Raw genomic sequence first — 26,256 nt, 5'->3', positions numbered from 1 at the left:
CAGAAGCAGCTGGAGCTTTCATCCACAGCTGATAGGAGGATGAAATACTACCACCATTAAGAAAACAGTTTGGCATTTCTTATGAAGTGATGAATGTATCTTATATTCCTGTAGTTCTCGTTCTAGGGAATTTATCCCAAAGAAATGAAAGGGTACGTCCACACCAGCACTTGCAGATGAAGGCTTATAGTAGCTTATGCATAATAGCCGCAAACTGGACACAAGCCAGATGTCCATGAGTGGGAGGATGTGTATAAACAAACTGTGGTGTATTTGTACAAGGGAAGAGAACTCGGTCATTTTCAAAACTAATACATGTAACCACATAGGAATCTCAAAAATACAGTGTTGAATGAAAGCGGGACCCATGTATGGTCCTGTTTATATGATGTTCGAGACTTTTTAGAGAATTGAAAAGCACTGCGTCTTGATTCAAGGATTAGTGATCATGTGGGTATATGAATTTACCCAAACTCGTTGAATTGTACACTTCAGATCTCTGTATTTTGCTCTATGTGAATTTTGCCTGAAATAAAATTAAAAAAAAAAAAACAACAACACCTGACCCCCTTGCCGTTTCACACAGACCCTTTGCAGTCTGGCAGGTCTCCAGGCTGCCTGCTCTGTTCCCCCGGCCCAAAATATGTGTGGGTGGAGGGGTGAGGTCTGTTTCTTCCCCATCTTTAGGAATGTGTATGTGTCTTTTAAGACTCTGCCCCAAAAGAGCTTTACTGGAATGTCTTTTCCTAGTGTGTTGGCAGAATTCTGTTTTCCTCTTGAATCTTAGATGACGTTATATGTATTTTGAATGTGAAAATTCTCACGTGGTATTTGTTACTAAATTGTCTTCCCGTAGAGAATGTCGGTTTGCTGGCCGGGCACAGTGGCTCACACCTGTAATCCCAGCACTTTGGGAGGCCAGGTCAGGTGGATCACCTGAGGTCAGGAGTTCGAGACCAGCCTGGCCAACATGGCGAAACCGCATCTCTACTAAGAATACAAAAAAAACTAACCAGGCATGGTGGTGCGTGCCTGTAATCCCAGCTACTCGGGAGGCCGAGACAAGAGAATCGCTTGAACCTGGGAGGTGGAGGTTGCAGTGAACCAAGATCACGACACTACGTTCCAGCCTGGGTAGCAGAGCGAAACTCTGTCTCAAAAAAAAAAAAAAAAAAGAAAAAAAAGTCAAGTTTGCTGACCTCGGCTATAAACCAAGGAAAGCAAAGCCACTTTGTCATCATCTCATTTGCTCAAAAGGTATATTGTTGTCAGCATTTCCACTGACACTCTGATTCAGGAGCTGGCAAACTTTTTCCGTAAAGGGCCAGGTGATTCATGTTTTTGTGTTTGTGGGTCATGTATAGTCTCTGTCTCATAATTTTTGTTTTTGAGAACGAGTCTCCCTCTGTTGCCCAGGCCAGAGTGCAGTAGTGCAATTTCAGCTCACTGTAACCTCTGCCTTACAGGTTCAAGTGATTCTCTCACCTCAGCCTCCTGAATAGCTGAGATTACAGGTGTGTGCCACCACTCCCAGCTAATTTTTGTATTTTTAGTAGAGACGAGGTTTTGCCATGTTGGCCAGGCTGGTCTCAAATTTCTGACCTCAAGTGATCCACCTGCCTCGGTCTCCCAAAGTGCTGGGATTACAGGCATGAGCCACCGCGCCTTGCCAATTTTTTTTTAAAATAACTTTTTTTTTTTTTTTTGAGACAGAGTTTCGCTCTTATTGCCCAGGCTGAAGTGCAGTGGCACAATCTTGGCACACTGCAACCTCCACCTCCTGGGTTCAAGTGATTCTTCTGCCTCAGCCTCCCAAATAGCTGGGACTACAGGCATGTGCCACCACACCTAGCTAATTTTGTATTTTTAGTAGAAATGGGGTTTTATCATGTTGTCTAGGTTTGTCTCAAACTCCTGACCTTAGGTGATCCACCCACCTCAGCCTCCCAAAGTGCTGGGATTACAGGCATGAGCCACTGCACCCAGCCTTAAAATAACTCTTTAAAAAGGAATGTAAGAGCCATTCTTAACTCTCAGGGGATATAGTTTGCCAGCCTCTCTTACTTACATTTTGTTGTTGTTGTTTTGTTTGTTTGTCTTTGAGAGGGAGTTTCGCTCTTATTGCCCAGGCTGGAGTGCGATGGCATGATCTTGACTCACTGCGACCTCCACCTCCTGGGTTCAAGCGATTCTCCTGCCTCAGCCTCCCAAGTAGCTGGGAGTACAGGTGTGCACTACCATGCCCAGCTAATTTCTGTATTTTTAGGAGAGATGGAGTTTCACCATGTTGGCCAGGCTGGTCTTGAACTCCTGACCTCAGGTGATCTGCTCACCTTGGCCTCCCAAAGTGCTGGGATTACAGGCATGGGCCACCGTGTCCGGCCAAAATTGTTTAAAATTTAAGAAAAATACTGTTGATGTTTGGAGTAAGGAGTACCTAAAAATATTTTTTAAATCAATTGATTGGGAAGATGAGAGGCCTAGAAAAATAAAATAAGTTGATTTCTAAACATCTTGCATAATTATATAGAACCTTCTTTAATTAAAAAATTAGTTTTCCTTCAACAATTATTATTTAATTAAAATTTGGCATCAAAAGAGACACTACAACCCTGTTCTGGAAAAATGTTTGTGATATGCTCTGATTTTGCCCTGGTCTTCAGTTCTTGGCCAGATGGTCAGCATGTGTGTTTCTCAGGTCAGCACGTCATCGCATAGTTGCAGCGGCTGAGCCCACACGCCGTGGCTTGGGGACTATCTGGTAATAAAATATCAAAGGAAACTTCAAAGGAACATCTGATCACATGGTGGCCTGTTAAATCCTATACCAAGTAATTCCTGAAGATTTGGAAGAATGGATTATGATCTTTCAGAGTAAAAACAAAATACAGGAAGATAGCACAGCAATCATAATTAACTAGAAAAAAATAAAGTCAGCCTCTCCAACCAAAAAAATAAGCAGCACTGACAGACAGTGCCTTTCTTCTGATGGTACACACTGAGGGAATAGATCAACGTCTTTAAATATGGTTCAGTTCAGGCCAGGTGCCGTGGCTCATGCCTGTAATCCCGGCACTTTGGGAGGCCGAAGTGGGCGAATCATGAGGTCAAGAGATCAAGACCATCCTGGTCAACATGATGAAACCCTGTCTACTAAAAATACAAAAATTAGCTGCTTTGGAGCTGGAGGCAGGAGAATCGCTTGAACCTGGGAGGCAGAGGTTGCAGTGAGCTGAGATCACACCACTGCACTGCAGCCTGGTGACAGAGCGAGACTCCATCTCAAAAAAAAAAAAAGGTTATTTTGAAAAACAGAATTACAAATTTACAGAAAAGTTGTAACTACAATATAAAGAACTTTCCTGAAACATTGGGAGTGAATTGTGGGTCTGATCCCCCAACATCCCCAAATCTTGATCATGTGTTTTCTGCAAACAATGGCTTTCTCGTCCATCACCACACAGTACAGCCATCAAGATCAGGACGTTGGCACTGAGATGTCACCACCCTCTGATTCTCAGGCTTATTCCCATTCCGGCCATTGTCCCAGTAATGCCTTTTATACCCAGAGGGTCAAGTTCTGAATCCCAGGGTGCATTTGGCCTCCTTTGTGTCCTTCGGTAGCTGCTCCTCCGTCGTTCCCGACCCGGATACTTCAGAAGATTATGAACCACTAATTCTGCCAACCATCCCTCAATCTGGGTTTGTTCGATGCTTCTCCTGACTTGATTCAGGCTGTACATCTTTGCCAGGAACACACTACGCTGCTCTCGCTGTGTCCCGTCGGGTGGTACAAGCTCTCAATTTGTTCCGTTACTGATGACAGTCACTTTATTAATTTTCATGCTGTCTGCCAGGATTCTCCTGTGTAAAAATTACTTTCCAACTAGATAAATAGTCTGTTTCTTATCAGACTTTCAGCTTAATCATTTATTTAAGTTTGTATGGGATTATTGTTTCCTGTTTTATTCAGTGAGTTATAATCTATTACTGTCATTACTCTGATGTTGAAGCTGTACCAAATTTGGCTGGTGGGAGCCCCTGAAAACTGATGTTTTGTGTCTTTTTAATACGTCCCATCATTCTATGAGCACTTCCTTGCTTTCTGGCACAACAAGATGTTCAAGGCTCAGCTTTCTCTCCCCTAGCCCTGAAGTCAACAATTTGTAAGGGTCTTGGTTCATTTAGTGGGAAATGGGTTTTAGAAGCCAAAATCTGATGCAGTGTGTGTGCCCTGCTAATGGAATGTGGCTGCTCCCAGGCCTTCTCACTGACAATCTAGCACCACAGAGCCCTTTCTAGTTTTTCCTTTTCTTTCTTTCTTTTTTTTTGTGACAGAGTCTCACTCTATCACCCAGGCTGGAGTGCAGTGACGTGGCTCACTGTAATATCCACCTCCCAGGTTCAGGTGATTCTCATGCCTCAGCCTCTTGAAGAACTGGGACTACAGGCATGGGCCATCACACCCAGTTAATTTTTGTCTTTTTAGTAGAGATTGGGTTTCCCCATTTTGGCCAGGCTGGTCTTGAACTCCTGGTCTCAAGTGATCTGCCTACGTCAGCCTCCCAAAATGCTGGGATTATAGGCATGAGCTACAGCTCCTGGCTTTTTTGTTTTTTATTTTTTAGATAATATCTTACTCTGTCACCCAGGCTAGAGTGCAGTGGTGTGATCACTGCTCATTGCATCCTTGAACTCCTGGGCTCAAGGAATCCCCCAGTCTTGGCCTCCTGAGTAGCTGGGGCTACAGGTGTGCACCACCATGTGCAGCTAATATTTTAAATTTTTAGTAGAAATGGTCTCACTATGTTGCCCAGGCTGGTCTCTAACTTCTGAGCTCAGGCAGTTCTTCTGCCTTGGCCTCCCAGAGTGCCGGAATTACAGGTGTGAGCCACCATGCCTGGCCACTGTCAGCATCTTTTAAATTTACTGATCCCAACTCAGCTGACTTACCTGGTAGCAAATAAAAGGTTCACTGGACAATTCCTGCATTGATAAAAAGCTTCCCACTTAAAAAAAACAAAATTAGGTTTCTTGGAAGCAGCAGTGTTTTCTCATTGAATCTTTTGTAGAGCCATCAGTGACTCCAGTCTGCCTGGAGCCCACTTAACCAGTGCCGGTGAGAGGTAGAAACACAGCCACCATCCAGGCCTCTGCCCTTCTGGTCACAGTTGTCTTAGGAATTATATCCGCGTGCATCGAAAGCTGCTTGGGACCACGTTAATGATTTTTGTTTTCAACCTTCTCAAACCTATTTTGAACAATTCAAAAGCAGAATAGACTGCTTTTATATTACCCAGATATTTCCCATTTCTCTTGCTTTTCTTTCATTCTTGATGGTCCAAGTTTCCTTCCAGTTCATTTTCCTTCTGTTCGAAGAACTTTAGCAGTTCTTTCAGAGCGGGCCTGACAAACAGTCCTCTCAGTTTTCCTCCATCTGAGGGTGTCTTATTTCGCCTTCACTGGATGTAGAATTATAGTTGGTAGTTATTTGCCTTCAGTACTTTAAAATATGATTCTGCTCTCTTCTGGCCTTCGTGGTGTCTGATGAGAAATTCCCAGTCATTTGAATGGTTTTCTCCTACGAGGTAATGTATTGTTTTTGATTGCTTTCAAGATTTTTTTGTCTTTGGATCTTAGCATTATGATTATGATGTGTGTGGGTGTTGATTTCCTTGGGCTTATCTTGTTTGAATAAGCTCATTGAGCTTCTTGTGCATAGGCTTATGTCTCTCACCAAATTTGGGACTTTTTCAGCCATTCTCCCACTCCTAAAATTTAAATTTTTTTTTTTTTCTAATTTTTTATTTGGTTCTTTACATCTGAATTTGCACAGGCTTTCCGTCTGTCTGTGCATCTCAAGAGTGTGTGCCCCTCCCTGTTGGGGCATTGTGACTGTAACTGCTTCGGTGTCTTTGGTAGTTCTAGCATCTGTGTCATCTCAGTGTTGGGATCTGTTGATTTTCTTGAATAGTATGATACGAGACTCTGACTTATCTTTAATCCTACAGAGAATGGTGATGTTTTTGGTTTGGAGCAGTTGACCTGGTTGGGATCTGACAGCAAGTTCTGTGCGGCCTTCTGTGGGGTGTGGCTGTGGTGCCAGCTCCATTTTCCGAGCTTTGGCGGTGCTGTTTGGCCTCGTCCTTCGGGGGCATTGCCTGCCGTCCAGCCTGAGACTGGTGGAGGTGTGTTCTGCAGTCGAGAGTCTTACATGGGCAGCCCTGGGGTGAACGCGTCAACAACGTCACAGGGTTGCTCCCCTGAAATCCTCCCTCTCTGCTGTCCTTCTGTCCTTCCAGTTCCCAAGGGCTCCCCTTTTTGGTCATCCGGAAAGCTAGAGCTTTAACCCTCTCTGCTGTGCACTTCAGTGACCATCCCCATCTTTGTGGGAGGACAGAGAGAAGAAAAGGCAATGAGGAGGTGTCACCCCACCTGGAATCACAGCCCCCACATCAGAGAGGAACGTCTCCTTTCCAGGAGCTTTTGTTGCTGCTCCCTCTTACCTGGAGCCAGAGTCTCCCAACACTATGTTTTCATAGATCATCTTTAGTTCAGTTTCCCTGAAACACAGGTTGGCCCCAAAAAAGTAAGAGGAAAGCCGTAACAACTTTACCTAAGAGTGCCCTTTTAATGCATTAGAATATATGGCTATTTATTGATGAATTATTTTTAATCTCCAAGTCGTCAATTGTACCTTTAAGAAAAACATCTTTTCCTGTGATAAGGCCCCTAACTTTATTTGCTAAAATCAGAGTTCTAGTTCAGATTTTGTTTTGTGTTCTGACTCTGGAGGCACAAATGGAGTAACACCGGTATGTTTATGTTGGAGAGGAGCTTTGTGTTGCCTTTCAAACTTGAATCTGATAGAACTACAGATTTAAACAATAAACATGAATGGGAGATAAGGAAAATCAAAGATGAAAACAGATAAATGGACTTAATAAAAGATTTTTGTACATAAATACTTCTTCTGATCCCAAGACAAAGCCAGGAAAGATGAAGCATATTTTCTACGATTTGAAATTAAGATAATGTAGGTGACTCTATTAGTAATCAGCTTGAGTATTTATATGGAAGTGTATCGGAGGCCGGGCGCGGTGGCTCACGCCTGTAATTCCAGCACTTTGGGAGGCCGAGGCTGGTGGATCACAAGGTCAGGAGGTAGAGACCATCCTGGCTAACACGGTGAAACCCCGTCTCTACTAAAAATACAAAAAATTAGCTGGACGTCATGGCGGGCACCTGTAGTCCCAGCTACTCGGGAGGCTGAGGCAGGAGAATGGTGTGAACCCAGGAGGCGGAGCTTGCAGTGAGCTGAGATCGCACCACTGCACCCCATCCTGGGGTACAGAGCGAGACTCTATCTCAAAAAAAAAAAAAAAAAGAAAGTGTATGGGAACAGTCGCATATATATTATAGCAGATAGAAGACTGACTTTGGAGTATTTCTATGCTTTCATCTGAAAATGAAGGGCTGGGCCGGGCGTGAAGGTGCAGGCCTGTAATCCCAGCACTTTGGGAGGCCAAGGCAGGCAGATCACTTGAGTCCAGGAGTTCCAGACCAGCTTGGGTGACAAGGCGAAACCCCGTGTCTACAAAAAAAAAAAATACAAAAATCGTCTGGGCATGGCGATGCATGGCTGTAAACCCAGCGGCTCAGAAGCCTGAGGTAGGTGGATCACTTGAACCCAGGAGTTCGAGGCTGCAGTGAGCGAAGATCATACCACTGCACTTCAGCCTGGGTGACAGAGTGAGACCCTGTCAAAAAGAAAATGAAGGGCATTTTGTTGTGAGGAATCAGTTTATGGGTAGTCTGGGATGTGGCCAGTGTCCTCTGGATACTTCCCTGTTCGGTGCCTTCCTGAAATGTGTTGCAAATTCTGTTTTATAAAATGTCTGGTCTCTTTGTCTAAAACTTTAGAATCACCTGGGCACAGTGGCTCATGCCTGTAATCTCAGCACTTTGGGGGGTCAGGGTGTGTGGATCACTTGAGGTTAGGAGTTCGAGACCAGCCTGACCAACATGGCAAAACCCTGTCTCTACTAAAAATGCAAAAATTAGCTGGGCGTGGTGGTGTGCACCTATAATCCCAGTTACTGGGTAGGCTGAGGCACAAGAATTGCTTGAACTCAGGAGGTGGAGGTTGCAGTGAGCTGAGATTGCACCACTGCACTCCAGCCTGGGTGACAGAGCAAAGCTCTGTCTTTAAAAAATAATTATAGGCCGGGCGCAGTGGCTCACACCTGTAATCCCAGCACTTTGGGAGGCCGAGGCGGGCGGATCACGAGGTCAGGAGATCGAGACCATCCTGGCTAACACGGTGAAACCCCGTCTCTACTAAAAATACAAAAAATTAGCCGGGCGCGGTGGTGGGCGCCTGTAGTCCCACCTGCTCCGGAGGCTGAGGCAGGAGAATGGCATGAACCCGGGAGGCGGAGCTTGCAGTGAGCCGAGATCGCGCCACCGCACTCCAGCCTGGGCGACAGAGCGAGACTCCGTCTCAACAACAACAACAAAATAATAATAATTATAAACATAAAAGCATACTGTTGCATGCATTTCAGTCAGTGAATTCAAAGTGGCCTGTTAGGCGAGGCACAGTGGCTTTCACCTGTAGTCTTGGCTGTGTGGAAAGCTGAGGCAGGAAGATTGTTGGAGCCCTGGAGTTTGAGTGCAGCCTGGGTAACAACCAGGACCCATCTCTAAAATAAACTTTAAAAAATGTTTGTCAGTAGCATAAAATTGTGTGGGAAAATGTTTGGTTCCTTTTAATTAAAGGATGTAGAGAGCTGCTGGTAGACAGCAAAATAATCTACAGCTATTGTGCTGATTGTCCTGAGGTTTGATTTACCAACCTAGTCATTGTAGAATTAGATATGTAAGATACAGAATTGATGTGGTTACCTGTATTTTGACTTTGGAACATTTTAATCATCCTCTAAGATCTTGTTTGTTTAAATTGTATGTGGTTCTTTAGTGTAACTTGTAAGATGTATTTATTTTCTATGGATATCTCATAGTTATATCTTTTGGGTTGGAGGTACATGTGATATTTTGACATATGTATATAATGTGTAGTGATCAAATCAGAGTAACTGAGGTGTCTATCTCAAGCTTTAATCTTTTTATTTTTATTTTTTAATTTATAGGAATATCATAGGTTTTTGATTCAGTTTTGCTTTACTTGGGAAATCGCACTTGGTCATTAAGGCAAAATGCCAAATGAGAGACTGCTTAGCAGAGTGAGGAGTGAGAACTTGTGGCTAGGTGCAATGGCTCACGCCTGTAATCCCAGCACTTTGGGAGGCTGAGGTGGGCGGATCACAGGGTCAGAAGATTGAGACCAGCCTGGCCAACATAGTGAAACCCCCCCATCACTACTAAAAATACAAAAATTAGCTGGGCGTGGTGGCGCGTGCCTGTAGTCCCAGCTGCTCAGGAGGCTGAGGCAGGAGAATGAACCCGGGAGGCGGAGCTTGCAGTGAGCCAAGATTGCACCACTGCACTCCAGCCTGGGCGACAGAGCGAGACTCCCTCTCAAAAAAAAAAAAAAAAAAAAAAAAGTACTTGTATGAGCATTGTCCTTTCTCCCAGGCTGTTGGGAATCCTATAAGGAGGATTCCATAATCCATGCCCAGGCACTTCAGAAAGGAAACTGAGTTAGTAATATTCATGGCTTGTCTTAGCTCGTTTAAATAGCAATACAGTGGTAAATTTAGCTCCTAGCTTTTTGAGTCCCCTACAAACCAGAAGTACATCTTAACCAAATAATACAATTTGCTTATTAGTAACAAAGGTGAGGCAGGACACTTTGCTTCTGGAGCCATAGGCTCCTTAGAGATAAATCAGTTGTATTTTGGGGACTCCACTGTAGGGCCCTCTCCTGTTCCTCAGTAGCGGGAAGAAGACCAGGGCAGTGCTAACGCTGGGCCTGGGCCCCGTGTGAATGCCCCAACTGGGAAGAAGACCGGGCCAGTGCTGACTGTGGACCCAGGCCCCGTGTGAATGCCCCAACAGGGCCCTTTATTTTTTGGGGATTTTATATCTTTATACTTACTAGGACCATTTTCTGTTTTTATTCATATCTGGTTACAAACTATTGGTCCTTTTAAACTACTATCCCCATTAACAAATGAGGAAGCAGACACAAAACTGACTTTAGTTACTGAATGAATATTCGAACTTAGGTCTTGGGAGGCATCATTCCGTCTCCTTCCCGTGTGTCGTTAACTGTGACATTAACTGTGAGTTGCTACTGGCTGGAAGACTTTCTCTGTACCTAAAAAAGTAAACGCATTGCCCACAAAACTAACATGCTGCTTTTTATTGGTTATAGTTTTATTGAAAAAGCCTTTTAAGGCCGGGCACGGTGACTCACGCCTGTAATCCCAGCACTTTGGGAGGCCGAGGCGGGTGGATCACAAGGTCAGGAGATCGAGGCCATCCTGGCTAACACAGTGAAACCCCGTCTGTACTAAAAATACAAAAAATTAGCCGGGCGTGGTGGCGGGCGCCTGTCGTCCCAGCTACTCGGGAGGCTGAGGCAGGAGAATGGCGTGAACCCGGGAGGTGGAGCTTGCAGTGAGCCGAGATTGTGCCATTGGACTCCAGCCTGGGCAACAGAGCAAGACTCCGTCTCAAAAAAAAAAAAAAAAAAAAAAAGGAAAGAAAAAGCCCTTTAAGACTTGGCTGCAGAGTTTCATAGTATCATTCTTATACAGGCATAGAAAGGAAAATACCCAAATCAATGAGGTAAGGTGCTCCTGCAGTTGACGCACAGTCTAGCTCCTGTGCATCCCGTCCAGCCGGCTGGGTCGAGGCGTCCATGCCTCGTGTGCAGTGGGCTCTGTGTGCCATGCACTGCCACGTCACCGCAGCATCGGAGCACGCACCTGGTCATTGTTTCGGGGTTTTTCCTAAGCTACTGTACCTGTTTTTAACCTACTGTACCTGGTTGCTGGCTCTTTCCTCATTTTCTCCATAGTCGGCAGGCTGTCACAGCCGTGTTATTCCTGTCACATGGCCAGCAGCAGGTGTGAGATGTCCCTGGTATCTGATTGTAGAGGTATTGAAGTGTAAAAGGAAAAAATCAGAAACTGTTCACCTTGGCATCAAAACACCACAGTGTGGTGCAGTTGGACCAAAGGGAGGCCTGACTTCCGACATCACCGTTCTTACTCCAGCTTCCCCCTTTTCAGTTACATTAGAGTACTGGTTTCTAAATGCTACTAGGTATTGATGCAGTTATGAAATGATAGTCTATATGATTATACATTTTATCGAAGGCGGTGTGATGTAACTTGTAAGACTTGGGGAAAATGCCTATTGTGTACCTGGAATGAGAAAAGAAGAAAGGTTTGAACAGACATTTCAGAGGGAAAAGTACATCATCCTTTGTGTTCTTATTTCAGAAGGAGGGCGCAGGCCTGGCCCAGCCTCGGGTCCCTTTGCCCCAGCCCTGTTTGTGCCCACACAGGCCTGCCTGGGTGCGGTGCTGACCAGCCTCAGTGCTCCAGGAGAGCCTCCTCATGGCTTTGGCTGCCATGCACTGTGGCCGAATCGCCATGCACGCCAAACACTTTCTTCACGGAGGCTTTCTGGCCAGTGCGGATCCTGTCTTCGTAGTCCCTCTGGCTCTGCTGTCTCCTGTCAGGTGATGGGGTGCTGTTTGCCCCTGAATTTTTTTTTTTTTTTTTGAGATGGAATTTCACTCTTGTTGCCCAGGCTGGAGTACAGTGGCGTGAATCTCGGCTCACCACCACCTCTGCCTCCTGGGGTCAAGCCGTTCTCCTGCCTTAGCCTCCCAAGTAACTGGAATTACAGGCATACACCACCATGCCTGACTAATTTTGTATTTTTACTAGAGATGGGGTTTCTCCATGTTGGTCAGGCTGTTCTCGAACTCCTGACCTCAGGTGATCCACCTGCCTCAGCCTCCCAAAGTGCTGGGATTATAAGCATGAGCCACTGCGCCTGGCCGCCCGTGAATTTATCTAGCCTTTTGCTTACGCTCCACAGAAGGCAGTGGGGTGACCAGGGAGGGAGGGGAAGGCAGCCACACTGGGGGCAGACTGGAAGTGGGTTGTAATGAGTGTCTGTGTGCAGATAGGTATTCGCTTTGAGATGGCAAAACCACATTACAGAAATGTGGGGAAAAGCTGCTCTTCACTTCGCCACCGTACACAGCTGTTCCCATCACTTTCGATCGTTCAGTTTTAGTGTTTTCATTTCCATTTTAAACAAAACTGTCATCATGTTATGCATAGAATTTGTAATTTTCTACTTAATATCTAAGCCTTTTTTCTCTTTTTAAGTTCTGGGGTGCGTGTGCAGGATGTGCAGGTTGTTACATAGGTAAATGTATGCCGTGGTGGGTTGCTGCACCCATCAACCCGTCACTTAGGCATAAGCCTGGCATGCGTAAGCTGTTTATCCTGATGCTCTATAAGCCTTTTTTCTTGTTGTGGTTTTTAGAATCACGATCTGTAATGGCTCCAGAGTTGAGAGCGTGCTTAAATCCTTCCTGACCTTAACTCAGGCTGGTCACCCAGCCCCCGCACTAGCCCGGCCCCTCACTCCTTGTGCCTGGTCTTCCCGCTCTCCCAGGCTCCTCTTCTCAGCCTTCAGAGCCCATGGAGCACACGGGGTCCAGGGCAGGAGTAGAGGGAGCCTCGCTGTGTCCCTCCTGGGCCCGGGGCTGCCCTGGCCGGGGGCGGCCACTGCCCAGGCTGGCCATTCTGCAGAGGGATGCGCCAGCATTTGGGGCCTAGACTTGGAAATGCCTCTTTTATTTGAAAACAGCTGAATAACATTCATCTGCTTTTCCCATTTTCCTGTCCAGATACGAGATATGAGTGAGTCACTTCCTACTCTCAGTCCAGATGGGGGTTTTTTCTTTTTACTTTTTTCATAAACCCTCATATTATTCAGTCCTGGGACATGAGGTACACATGGTGTCTGTGGCCAGGGAGAATGCTGACTGCGTGTTTCTGTATTCATTGACACTATATGTTGTTTAAAAAAGTAAAATATATGGATTAGAGTGATGTCATTGTGGGAAGTTTTAGAAGCACCGCTTTAGAAAAACAGAAAAGCTATGTATTTGCTGACAGTCTGAGGAAGTCAGGCAGGAACAGCGTGTAGTTTCACTGGTGAACATCAGCAGGACTGTGCAGCCTCTAAATGTGCTGTGCTCTTTGTTTTGCCAGAAAGGAAATAAACATTTGTATTTTTTATAGTAATTCCTTCCTGTGAGGTGCTATTTTAAGCTTAAAGAACTCTAGGCCGAGTGGACTCCCACATCTGTGAGATGCATGAGGGTCCCCGGCGGAGCAGGTGGTGCTGCTGGGAGGGCTGCACCCGCTGCCTTGTGCTCCACCACCTCGAAGCACCTGCAGGGGGACCTGGGACGTGGCCGGGTGTTCGTGGCACATGCTGGGGAGCGAGCGAGGATGGTTGGTTCAGCTCAGGGTTGGCTGGCTCATTCTGCAGAGACACAGGGAGTCAGTGTCATTGGCTCCAGGAGCAGAGTGGTGTCTAGCACAGCTCCTCAGCCGTGGCATCATGGGGCGGCCACAGAGGACATGCAGATGGGGGCGTGGTGGAGGCCCACAGAGCTGCTCGCGGACAGGCGGGTGTTGGTTTAGACAGTGCTGTCCGGGAGCACACCGCCCAGTGTGGCAGCCACTAGCCTCCTGTGGCTGCAGAACCCTCAGCATGGTTCTTCAGGAAACTGGGGGGTTGAACGTTTAATTTTATTCATTCCTTTTTTTTTTTTTTTTCTTTTTTGAGATGGAGTCTCGCTCTGTCGCCCAGGCTGGAGTGCAGTGGCGCGATCTTGGCTCACTGCAAGCTCCGCCTCCCGGGTTCCCGCCATTCTCCTGCCTCAGCCTCCCGAGTAGCTGGGACTACAGGCGCTGCCACCTCGCCAGGCTAATTTTTTGTATTTTTAGTAGAGGCGGGGTTTCACCGTGTTAGCCAGGATCGTCTTGATCTCCTGACCTGGTGATCTGCCCTCCTCGGCCTCCCAAAGTGCTGGGATTACAGGCATGAGCCACCGCACCCAGCCAATTTTATTCATTCTTAATTAACTTAACTTGTCATGGGTGATTTGGGCAGTGCAGGCTTAGAACCATCCCCAGAGCGTGTGCACAGAGCAGGTCCTTCTCTAGGGGAAGTTCGTGTATGTTAGGAGAAGAAGTTATGTGGCCAAAAAATGTGGGGAATCGTTTAAAAAATTATTAGGTACTGTAGGACTTCTCAGAGTCCTTAATATTCTAATGTACACTGACAGTTCACAAGGAGTTTCTGAGATTTTTTTCCCCAAAAAACTTTTGTTTTTTAGAGACGAAGTCTCACTCTGTTGCCCGGGCTGGAGTGCAATGGCGCGATCTCGGTTCACTGCAACCTCTGCCTCCTGGGTTCAAACGATTCTCCTGCCACAGCCTCCCGAGTAGCTGGGATTACAGGCGCCTGCCACTACGCCCAGCTAATTTTTTGTATTTTTAGTAGAGACAGGGATTCACCATATTGGCCAGGCTGCTCTCGATCTCGTGACCTTGTGATTCACCTGCCTCGGCCCCGCAGAGTTCTGGGATACCAGGCGTGAATCACTGCTCTCAGCTGCCCCAAAAAGCTTTTTGGCCATACAGGTTTTTGAGGTAGCCGTGACCTTGTGTGGAAGCACTGGCGTCCGTGGAGAGGGCTCTGGAGAACGTTGGTGTGGGAGACCAGGAGGTCTTTGGGTGCCTGCAGGAAGTGTCACATTCACAGCTCTGAGAAGTTGTGTTGAGTATTTCACATTGAACAAAGTCAGATTCTACAAATTAGCAGACATCCCCGTCGCACATGGCCAGGTGGCCTCTAGACCCAGCGAAGGCTGGTGGAGGAAGGCGGGAGAATGCTCCCATAGCCTCTTTCCCAGTTGTGTGTGAAGCTGCGGCATGGGGCTCCTGGCGCCCGGGAGGTATGGAAGCTGGCAGAGCCGGGTGTGCTGGGTAGCGAGAAGCGTCAGCGCTGGATCGGCAGGGCAGGCCTGCCTTGATACGGCTGAGTCGGAAACTACAGCACGTTCCATACGCGGCTGTTTTGTTTTAAGCAGATATTTGGGCTCATTTAAAAATGGTGCTTAAAACCTAATTGTGTCATCTTATTTTTGATGAGAAAAACACACACCAGTGTACGGGAAAACGGGATGAGTAGGCTGATGCCTGCCGGGCTGCCTGGTGAGGCCTCTCGTCCCTGTCGCCATCCATCCTGTGCAGCTTCATTCACTGCAGCCTGGTTCTGCTCTGAGACAGTGCTCTCTGTCTTCCTGATTCCCCCAGGACTGCTGTTCTGGTCTCCTCATCCTTGCCCCCACAGAGAAGGATGAGAATGAATTCTGTTGAAAAGAAAGGCCAGGCATGGTGGCTCACGCCAGCAGTTCGGGAGGCTGAGGCGGGTGGATCACCTGAGGTCAGGAGTTTGAGACCAACCTGGCCAACATGACAAAACCTCTTCTCTTCTAAAATTACAAAAATCAGCCAGGCATGGTGGTGCGTGCGCCTGTAATACCAGCTACTGGGGAGGCTGAGGCACGAGAATCGCTTGAACCCAGGAGGCAGAGAGGTTGCAGTGAGCCGCCGAGACAGAGTAAGATTACTCTCAAAAAAAAAAAAAAAAAAAAAAAGAAAAGAAAGAAAAGAAAACACATGGAAGAGGCTCCCAGGTAACTGTGTTCTTGGGGAAATATTGTCTAAAACAGTCACAATTGAAAATGCTGAGCATTAGCTTTTCAGAAGTTGGGACACATTTGTAACGGTTTTGAGGGTGAACCTGGGAGGCTGCACAGATACTCAGTTGTAGCTGCATCTGGGCTCTTGCTGGGTCCATAAACGTATGTCATACTCTGGAATTGTTTCCTGCCCTTCCATTGCCAGACGTGGCTTTGCTTTCCCTGCTTTCTGTTGCAAACCTGCCCTGCATCGGTGCTGCCGCCCGCCTTCCTCTCTGGGCTCTGGTTCTAGATGAGGCACCACTGAAGTGACAGGACAGCCTGGGCGCTGAGAACCTCATTTTGAAAACTGCTAAATATCAAATGCTAAATAATCATGTATATACTTCAAGCTCTTATTTCATTTTTGTTTTTTGTTTTACTTTTACAGTGAGTGTTGAAAAGATAGACCTGAAGGGATTATCACACACAAAAAATGACAGAAATGTTGAATGTTCCTTTGAGGTAAGATGCTAAGTTTTTTTCCCCTCTTTCCTGTAAGGGTAGGAAGGAAACACTTACCCTGGAGATGCTTTTCTTTACCTAGCTAAGGCTGTGCCTTGTGCAAAGCCCTGTGCCAGTGCTGTATAGGAAGCTGGCTCTGGGCTCGGGGTGGGCCATCTCCAGGGTGGGGGTTGTTGGCTGCGGGGTCTCTACAGGCGGGAAGGGTGGGAGCTCGGGCAGGGCCTGGGGTTGTCATTTGAGGTGTGAATGGTGCATACCTCACGGGGCTCTAGCAGAACTGGGTGAGGCAGCCTGCAGAGCAACGCACACAGAACCCGGGTCCATGGTGTCTGTGGAGACTGGTGATGAAAGCTCCTTGGTCTGGGCAGGGAACACTCCCTAAACTGACATGCTTAGCTGCTGGGGGCTGGTCACTGAAGTTGGGTACCACAAAGAATCAGGAGAGTTGAGCAGTGTTGTGTTTCCAGGTGACCCCCGGTGACCAGGGTCGAGACGGCCAGAAGCCCATTTCCCTCTCACAGCAGGGCGTGCAGGAGGCCACTCTGCTCCCTGGTTGCTGTGCCCCATCAGAACCTCAGGGTGCCCTTAGGGGTACAGGCCTCCTCTGGCTACTCTGACTTCCCTAGGATGTTGACCTCTGCTCCCAGCCCGAAGTGGCAGCCAGGACACCAGTCCTCACGCGTTCATCCTGGGCAGCAGGATGCAGGAGGAGGAAAGGCAGACTCGAAATCTTTCTCTTAAGGAACATTCCTGAAAGCACCCTCTAGACACTTCACTTACATTTTGTTGGCCAGATTTACTTTCTTGGTCCCACCTGGATGCCTAAGTGGCTGGGAAGTGTGTCACGGTGCCCAGCTCCCAGTCAGGGCTCTGTTAGGAACCCTGGCAGGGGCACATTGTCCTTGGACCACGTGTGCGTCGAGTACTGACGGCGTCACTGGAGAGTGCTCTCCAGACAGAACTCCTGTGAGCATCTGGCATGATCCGCCTGTGCAGCTTACTGATTTTTTGAAGAGTGTGGCTACACCAAAATACTTTAAACCTGTTTTCTACTAAAGGGACAAGTCTCCACTTGGTTTGGGAGACTGTGTTGTGACAAGCAGTTGTTACGCTGTGCGTTTTTCCTTTGAAAATGTAAGGAAAATCCTCAGCTGCTGAGGTTTGGAGGGTGCTGGCGCCTGTGATGGTAGTGCCAGAGTCTCGGCACCCACGGAGTTCCTGGGTCTCATGTCGTACAGCCCAGGTGGAGCCCAGGGAAAGACGACAGGGACTCTCTGAGTGCCCTGGAACCCAGCAGAAGTCCCAGTGACCCTAGGTATTAGCTGACATTTTGCAGTGGTCACAAGTGACACCTTCCTTCATTCCTTGCATTGCGGTGTCAGGCCTCTTCAGATACTGGTGGGGACTGTGCCCTCAAGAAGGTGCTGTAGGCCGGGCGCGGTGGCTCAAGCCTGTAGTCCCAGCACTTTGGGAGGACGAGACGTGCGCATCACGAGGTTAGGAGATCGAGACCATCCTGACTAACACGGTGAAACCCCGTCTCTACTAAAACATACAAAAAACTAGCCGGGCGAGGTGGCGGGCGCCTGTAGTCCCAGCTACTCCAGAGGCTGAGTCAGGAGAATGGCATAAACCTGGGAGGCGGAGCTTGCAGTGAGCTGAGATCTGGCCACTGCACTCCAGCCTGGACGACAGAGCCAGACTCCGTCTCAAAAAAAAAAAAAAAAGAAGGTGCTGTTCATGGAGCTGTCTTCACGTGTGGTCGTAACACGGTGGGCTTCAGTTTGCTCCCAATCCTTAGTCCAGTTATTTGTGGTGAGGAAATTGGAAGTCAGGTCCACACAGTGTAAGGTGTGGGAACTTCATACAACCTGACCGGCCAAAGCCTTGCTTTGCTCTTCTCTTCTCTTCTCTTTTTTCTTTTTTTTCTCTCTCTCTTTTCTTTCTTGCTTTCTTACTAGCTTTCTTTCTTTCAACAGTATCTTGCTCTGTCACCAGGCTGGAGTGCAGTGGCATGATCTTGGTTCACTACAGCCTCGACCTCCTGGGCTTAAGCAGTTCCCTCACCTTAGCCTCCCAGTAGCTGGGACCACAGGCACATGCCACCACACCCAAGCTAATTTTTGTACTTTTGTGGAGATGGGGTTTTACCATGTTGCTCAGGCTGGCCTCGAACTCCCTAGCTCAAGCTATCCGCCCGCCTCAGCCTCGCAAAGTGCTGGGATTACAGGCATGAGCCATCACACCTGGCCATATTTTTCTATTTTAGAAATCAAGTTGATTCTGAAAGTTTGTGGGGCACAGTGGCTCACACCTGTAATCCCAGCACTTTGGGAGGCCAAGGTGGGTGGATCACATGGCGTCAGGAGTTCAAGACCAGCCTGGCCAACATGGTGAAACCCTGTCTCTACTAAAAATACAAAAATTAGCCAGGCGTGGTGGTGGGCACCTGTAGTTCCAGCTACTCAGGAGGCTGAGGCCGGGGAATCGCTTGAACCCAGGAGGCAGAGGTTGCAGTGAGCTGAGATTACACTACTGTACTCCAGCCTTGACAACAAAGCGAGACTCCATCTCAAAAAAAAAAAAAAAAAAAAAAAAAAAAAATCAAGTTAAAGCAATATGGGAAGAACTAGAGTAGTTAATTTTGAAAAGAAAAAACAAATTGGAAGACTCGCACTACCTGATTTCAAGACTTCTGAAACAGCAGGATCACAGCGCCATGAGGTAGCAGAAGGGAAGGCAGCACAGAGGAGTGGGACAGAAGAGGCTCCAGACAGACTCTCACACACACGCGGGGTCTGAAGGAGTGCCGTGAAGAAAGGATGCTCTTTTCAGCAGACACCCTGGAACAGGCATCCATATGCAGGAGAAGCGAGCCTTGCCTCCCGCTGCAGCCCTTACACCACATTAACTCAGAAGTGATCGGAGACCTAAATGTAAACCCAAAACAAAACTGCTAGGAGAAAACAAACTTTGTGATTTAAATTAGGTAAGGATTTCTGAGATACAGTGCCAAAAACATCCATAAAAGACAAAATCAATGAATTAGAATATATTAAAGTTTAAAACTTTCTCTTTGACAGACACTATGAGGAGAATGAAAAGGCTCAGATTAGGAGAAAATATTTGCAAGTTGTGTAGCTGATGAAGGATTTATATATTCAGAATGTATAAAGAATTCTCAAAACTTTCTTTTTAAGAGATGGGGTTTCCGGCCAGGCGTGGTGGCTCACACCTGTAATACCAGCACTTTGGGAGGCCAAGGCGGACGAATCACCTGAGGTCAGGAGTTTGAGACCTGCCTAGCCAAAATGACAAAACCCTGTCTCTAGTAAAAATAGAAAAATTAGCAGGGCGTGGTAGCTGCACCTGTAATCCCAGCTGCTTGGGTCTCCTGAGGCAGGAGAATTGCTTGAAGCCAGGAGGCGGAGGTTGCAGTGAGCCAAGATCATGCTCCTGCACTCCAACCTGAGCAACAAAAGCAAAACCTGTCTCAAAAAAAAAAAAAAAAAAAAAAAGAGAGAGATGGTATCTGCTTCTGGCTGGTCTTGAACTCTTGCCTCAAGGGATCCTCCCGTCCTGGACTCCAGGGTTGCTGGGATCACAGGCACGAGCCTCCATGCCCAACAAGCTGCTTCCTCTTACTAAGTTTTGAGAGTTCTGCCAGGTGTAGACATATGCCTGCAGTTCCAGCTACTTGGGAGGCCGAGGCAGGAATATCCCTTGAGGCCAGGAGTTCAAGACCAGCCTGGGCAACAGTGAGACCCTGTCTCCACAAAGAAAAAAAAAAGATGATTTGCCAAGGAAGATACATAGGTGGCAAATAAACACATGTGAAAAGATAGTCACCATTCTCATCATTAGGAAAATGCCAAGTCCCACAGTGAATAGAGCACTGCACACCTCCTGAAATACTCAAATGAAAAACGCTGACCCTACCCACCTCAGGCTGCAGTGTGGAGGAGCTGGAATCACATTCCCTGATTCACTGATGGTGGGAATGGGAAATGGGGCAGCCACTTCGGAAGACAGTTTGGCAGTTTCTTAAAAAGTGTGACCCGTAAGTTCCAGCCTAGGTATTTACCCTGGGGGAATTAAGCACATGTTCATAAAAGATTCGTGCATGAGTGTTTATAGCAGCTTTGTTTGTAACATTCCAAGACTGTAAACAACCGAGATACCCGTTGACGGACGTGTGGACAGGCCAGCCCTGGTGTTACGTCCACGGAGTGGAATACCACCCGGCAATAATGCTGAGTGGTCTCAGAATGGACAACTGAGATGCTCAGCGAGATGCATGAATCTCGTGTTGTGTGAAAGAAACTAGACGACTCCTTCCAAAAAGTATGTACTCGGTGAGTCCGTGTATGAGTCCAGTTACATAAAATTCTAGAAAATGCAGACTCATCTGTAGCAACAGAAAGCGGTCAGTGGTTTCCTGGGGAGGGCCTGGGGGACACCTCAGGGGTGATGCTCCCTGCTGTGGTGGGGCGTGGCTCACAGGTGCCCTCAGATCAGAACAGCACATGGACCCCTTTCAATACGTGCAGTTCACCGTCAGTTATAATTCATTACAGCTCTTTTTGTTAAAAAAAAATACTTGAAGATTCAAACTTTTCCTTTTGTCCATAGAACCTTGACTAATGAAAATCAAGTTGTCCTTTAAGTTGTCCTTTGTAAGTGGAAATAAATAGCGATTACACTGTGACTAGAGCAATAAAACAGCATTCGTAGGAATGTCTGCCATACTTCAGTGAGGTAGAACAGTCTGTTGCTAACAGTATGGCAAGAATCAAAGAAACATTTTTTTCTGAAAACTTTCACTTATTCAGGGAGAAATAAATAACTTCTTCCTGCCCCACTGATTTTCTCAGCCTTGTTTCTCGTTTTAATTTTTATGTATTGTTTTCCAGGATACAAATGAAAGGTTACTGTTTTATAGGAAGATATATGTAACTGGATTAAGATGACTTCAAGATGTATAAGATTTTTTTCTATGGAGCTGGTTTTGATGTTGCTGAAATTATAATTACTAGTTCCTAGTTGCTGAGGAAATCAAATCAATAAGCAGGAAGCAAATGATGGAACGTTTTTGATATAAAATCAGCATGTAGGCAGCTGAGGCAGGAGCATCACCTGGAGGCCGGGAGACTGCGACCAGCCTGGGCAACACAGCGAGCCCCGTCTCTTAAAAAAAAAAAAAAAAAAAAAAAAAAGTGGGAGAGAGAGGCCAAGGGCAGTGGCTCACACCTGTAATCCCAGCACTTTGGGAGGCTGAGGCAGGCGGATCGCTTGAGCCAGCCTGGGTGACATGGTGAAACCCCATCACTACAAAAAAATACAAAAATTAGTCGGTCATTGTGGCACTCACCTATATTCCCAGCTACCAAGGAGGCTGAGGTGGGAGGATCACTCAAGCCTGGGAGGTCAAGGCTGCAGTGAGCCAAGGTTATGCCACTGCACTCCAACTTGGGGGACAGTGAGAGACCTTGTCTCAAAAAAGAAAAAAAAATTATGAAACAATACTAATAAACAACTCTTATTAAACCATCCTTTAAAGTCACCCAGACATTATTTTAATGTTATCTTTTCTTTGAAAGTTTATTTTTTCACTTGGGTGGCTGAGGCACAAGGATCACTTGAACCCGTGGGCAGAGCTTGCAGTGGAGCTGAGATCGCGCCACTGCGCTCCAGCCTGGGCAACGGAGCAAAACTCTGTCTCAAAAATAAAAAGTCATAGCCCAAGCAACATTGACTGTTGTGAGTAAGCTGTCCGTCACTATTAACAAAGACGGAGTCCTGGCAAGTGAGGTTTCCCTGAGTCTCTGTTTTCAGCACGTGTGCTTGTGCACGGTAGAGGGCCCAGTGACTCCTCAGGTGTTGCCAGAGCAGCAGGCACTGGGCCAACCCTGCCTTCCAAGGTTGGGGGACCTGTGGTGATGAGTGTGGCTGCAGAAGGCGACCCTTGGCGGAGCTGAGTGGTGGATTCTGGGTGTTTTCATGTCTCACTGGGTATCCAACACTGTATTTCCCCTGGAGCGGTTTTGTGTGTGTTTGCTTATTCACAAGGGCTTAGAAAACTGCTCCTTCCCCCACGTCTTCCCCCATTGGCTGGAACTCCACTGGTGTGCATGCGAGCCCACGTCCTGTCAGGTTTTCGCTCTGTTCTGTGGACGGCTGCCTCTTCCTGTCTTTAGTTGAGCGTTTCATTCCTACTGCCTGGTTTTCATTTCAGAGAACTCTTGAGCTCTGACAGTTCTTTTTTCATAGCATCCTGTTCTCGGATATGCCTTTTTCTCTTAGCTTAGTAAGAGTATCGATGAAAACTTTTTAGTTTTCTTAGAAAGAGTCCATGCTTTCCCTCGGCTGCTGTGTTCTTCCTGCTGGCTTTGCCTGTCTCTGTGCTGGGCCTTGGCTCTCCTCAGATCTGGGGGGTACTGGGCTGCCTGTCCCCTCAAGGGTGTGGCTGGACCCTGCCCCCAGGGATGCCTGGCAGAGCCTTTTCTTGCGCAGAATGAGGCCGTGTGGCTTCAGGGGCTCCGGATGGGGAGACTGTGTAGAAAAACGCTGATGTTCAGAGCCAGTGCACAGTGAGTCGGAGGAACTAGACTCTGCATGTGAAGATGTCCTGAGTGTGCATGGGCTGTGTGCACATTTGGCTTTGGGGTATGATTAAGATGCGTTAAAATTCATCCAGATAAGACTAAGTAGCTCTTCAGGGATGTGATAGAAAATGCTGTGCCAGAATCTAATTGGCAGCACTTTTTCTTGGTGAAATGTAAAGTAACGAGGTAGCTGGCCATGGATGTCTGTGAGTTTGGTTGGACACGTGTCCCCATAGTACAGGTCAGGCAGGCATGACAAGAGGATGCTCTTCCTGCCCCCACGCCCCTCCAGCGGCCGGTTTGCCTCCTGGCGCTCCGGGGCAAGTGGTCAGGTGAGGTAGAGGCTTGGCCGGGTCTGGATCGCGTGGCTGCTGCAGCTTAGCCATCAGCCATCATCACCTGCAGAGTGACATGGGCTGGTGTCCGCCTGATCGTGTGGTCTCTGTTTCCAGTGCTCACTTTCTGACAGCCTTAGGGAGAAATGTGAGGTGCACCTGCAAGTCAGAGAAAAATGTATCCCAACACAAAGTAGAAGAGTTATTCGTAATTAAAGTGTGTAACTCTTGGAAAAGCAGGTTGTCTGTTTCAACATCAGATGATCTGTCCATGCCACGTTGTATCATTGGGGTGTTGGATTTCATGTTTTCCCTGGGTTAGGGCGCCATAGGAAAGATTCAGCCTAGAGGCAGGTGTAAGAGCTGTGCAGAGGAGACGTTTTCTATGACACACTTTACCTTGAAAGATACACGCTGTCAGCAGCACGGGGGCCAGGCATCTGCATGGCAGGGGTTTGCACCCATCGTTGGCGGTGTTCTTGGAGTTCTGTGTGGGGAGCAGCTTAGGAACCTATCCCCAAGATTTTTAGTGTTGAAAGATTTTAATATTTCAGGCAGAGAAGTAGCTCAAGCATTCTCTTCTCTCCTCTCCCCTCCCCTCCCCTCTTCTTTTTTTGAGATGGAGTTTCGCTCTTGTTGCCCAGCCTAGAGGCCTGGAGGACTCACTGCAACCTCCACCTCATGGATTCAAGCAATTCTCCCACCTCAGCCCCCCAGGTAGCTGGGATTAATAGGCCCCCGCCACCACACCTGGCTAATTTTGTATTTTTAGTAGAGACGGGGTTTCTCCATGTTGGTCAGGCTGGTCTGGAACTCCTGACCTCAGGTGATCTGCTCACCTCAGCCTCCCAAAGTGCTGGGATTACAGGCGTGTGCCACCGCGCCTGGCCTCAAGCATTTTCATTTTAGGCGTGGAAGATTCTGGGTGGCAAGGTGTACACCTTGCAGCTGTCAGTTCCAAGGATGCTGGTGCTTACCTTGATGAATTCTGGTAGGCACTGGGGTTCCGGTGAAGAAGAGCTGGCCCTTCCCTCAACTGGCCTGTGTGTTATGAGAGCATGTTGAAACAGACCCAGGAGTGACTGCTGCGTGATGTGACGAGACTGACCTGAGTTTCAGCAGACAGGAGGGTGGACGCCTCGGGCTGGACGGGCTGGACTCCGCCTGTGGGTGTGGGTGAGGGAGCAGAGGTGGTTTGGTTGCCTGTGAGCTCTCTTTGCTCTAAATCATTGTTAATTCAACATTTTCTTATTTATAATATATTTGGTCATTTTATTTGCCGACTTGAAATCCCCTGGCTTCTTGTGGACTTGAGTATAGTTTCATTTGGTGCTTGTCCCTTCCTGACCTGTCCTCCTCCCTGTCATCTCAGACCATCCCCTCTGTCCATCTCATTTCTGTAGCTAACTTCTTATTTGCCTTTCAAAAGTCAACCCAAGCTCTTCTCCATGCAGAAATTCCCTCTAATGTGCAAAAAGTACGTTCTCCTTCCCCCTCAGCCGGCTTTAGTTAGCATGTCATGTGACGACCATTGTGATAGCGGGGGAAAGCTGAGCAAAAAGACACCAGCCCTTCCCCACGGGAGCTTCGAGTGCATCTGGGCAGCCATGCAGTGACACCGCCCGCTGCTGCATGCTGGGAAGGAAAGCAGATGCTCACAGGGCTGGGCACACCAGACGTTGCAGAACCTCCTCCAGAAAGCCCTTTTCACTGCTCTTCCCCGGACCCCTCCTCTGCTGCCCTAGTGATCACCGCCCTGTTCTGTTGCTGTCAATGGACTCACACTGCCCCCACAGCTCTGCAGTGTCCGGAGAGCAGGGCCTGGGCTCACTGTGTGCCCACAGCACCTGGGCGCACCACGGCCCTTATTGCTGGTTGAAGGGCTGCTCCCTGGGAATGCGTCGGTCCTGCGTCTGAGGCACGTAGGCTCACCTAAGAAGAGGAGGTCCCCTGAGGAAGGAAGTTGCACAGGGCACACACAAGCAATTGTAATTGTCAGGGATTTTCTGGAACTTACAGGAGGCAGCTGTAGACCCCACTCGAGTAGTTTGGTGATATCTGAGTATTTGCACAAAACAAGTTAAACTTTAGAGGGCCTGGAGCTATGGGACTGTTCTTTTTTTAACAAGTCAAGGGATGCTTAGATGCTTCCCACAGCAGGTGTGCGGCCCACTGGACTCAGCTGCCGACTGAACCTGTGCCCCAGTCGTACTAGGACACATGCTGGGAACTAAGTATGTGGCATCTGTTTCTAAGTTTTGTTTGTTTGTTTGTTTTTAAGGTCTTATGGTCTGATTCTTCAATAACATCAGTAACCAAATCTTCCTCTGAAGTGACTGAATTTATTTCAAAGGTAAGGTAATCACGGGCTCTTAAAAAAATTAAAAGAATCACGTTCCCCAGTGGCTGATGATACCACGGAGTAATTTCAGAGGCCATTGCCTTCAGCTAGCGAGCGAGCATGCGCGGGTGGGGCCTCCTGCCCAGCCACAGTGGAGTCCCAGGCCCGCTGCCAACGTGAGTGTGGCCGCAAGCACAGGACCGTGACCCCGCGGATCCCTTCTTCAGTTGTTGAGACTGAGATGACGCTGAGAGATGTGCCAGGCGTGAGTGACTGATGAGGACATTTGGTTTCTTTTGTTACTTTTCAGCCCCCCAGGTTTCCTTGGCAAAGGCTGGGGGAGAGAGGCACACTCAGGTGGCTGAGTGGGTAGAGACTTCACCTAGTTCTACCTTTATCTGTTTTTTTCTTCTCTTTTCTCTTTTCTTCTTTTCCTTTTTTCTTTTTTTTTTTTTTTTGAGACCGGATCTTGCTCTCTGGCCCAGGCTGGGTTGTGGTGGTGCCATCACAGCTCACTGCAGCCTTGACCTCCTGGGGCTCAAGTGATCCTCCCACCTCAGCCTCCCCAGTAGCTGAGACCACAGGTGTACACCACCTTTATCTTTACAAATATCTGGTTCAGCAGTTACCATTTGAGCAAAAAGTTATACTACTAAATAAATGCCTCTTTGCCTACATAAGCATGTGTACACACAGATGTAACTGCACACATGTTTAGGGCCCACTGGCCTGTGCTGTAGCGTGAACCATTGT

General features: G+C 47.6%; 1 protein-coding gene across 2 annotated transcripts in view; it reads left to right on the top strand.

Moving 5' to 3' along the window:
- The window catches only part of ZCCHC14 (zinc finger CCHC-type containing 14), an 84,030-nt gene that overhangs the window by 44,741 nt on the left and 13,033 nt on the right, over nucleotides 1-26,256 (top strand). For both annotated transcript variants that reach the window (XM_073015628.1, XM_073015627.1), the window contains exons 3-4: nucleotides 16,149-16,222; nucleotides 25,444-25,515. In XM_073015628.1, the coding sequence (XP_072871729.1) occupies nucleotides 16,149-16,222; nucleotides 25,444-25,515 (146 nt within the window). The remainder of the gene's footprint in view (nucleotides 1-16,148; nucleotides 16,223-25,443; nucleotides 25,516-26,256) is intronic.

Source organism: Chlorocebus sabaeus, chromosome 5 (assembly GCF_047675955.1).
Source record: "Chlorocebus sabaeus isolate Y175 chromosome 5, mChlSab1.0.hap1, whole genome shotgun sequence".
Classification (NCBI taxonomy): Eukaryota; Metazoa; Chordata; class Mammalia; order Primates; family Cercopithecidae; genus Chlorocebus; species Chlorocebus sabaeus.
The sequence above is the reverse complement of the archived record's forward strand: the minus strand, read 5'-3'. Positions and strand labels throughout refer to the sequence as shown.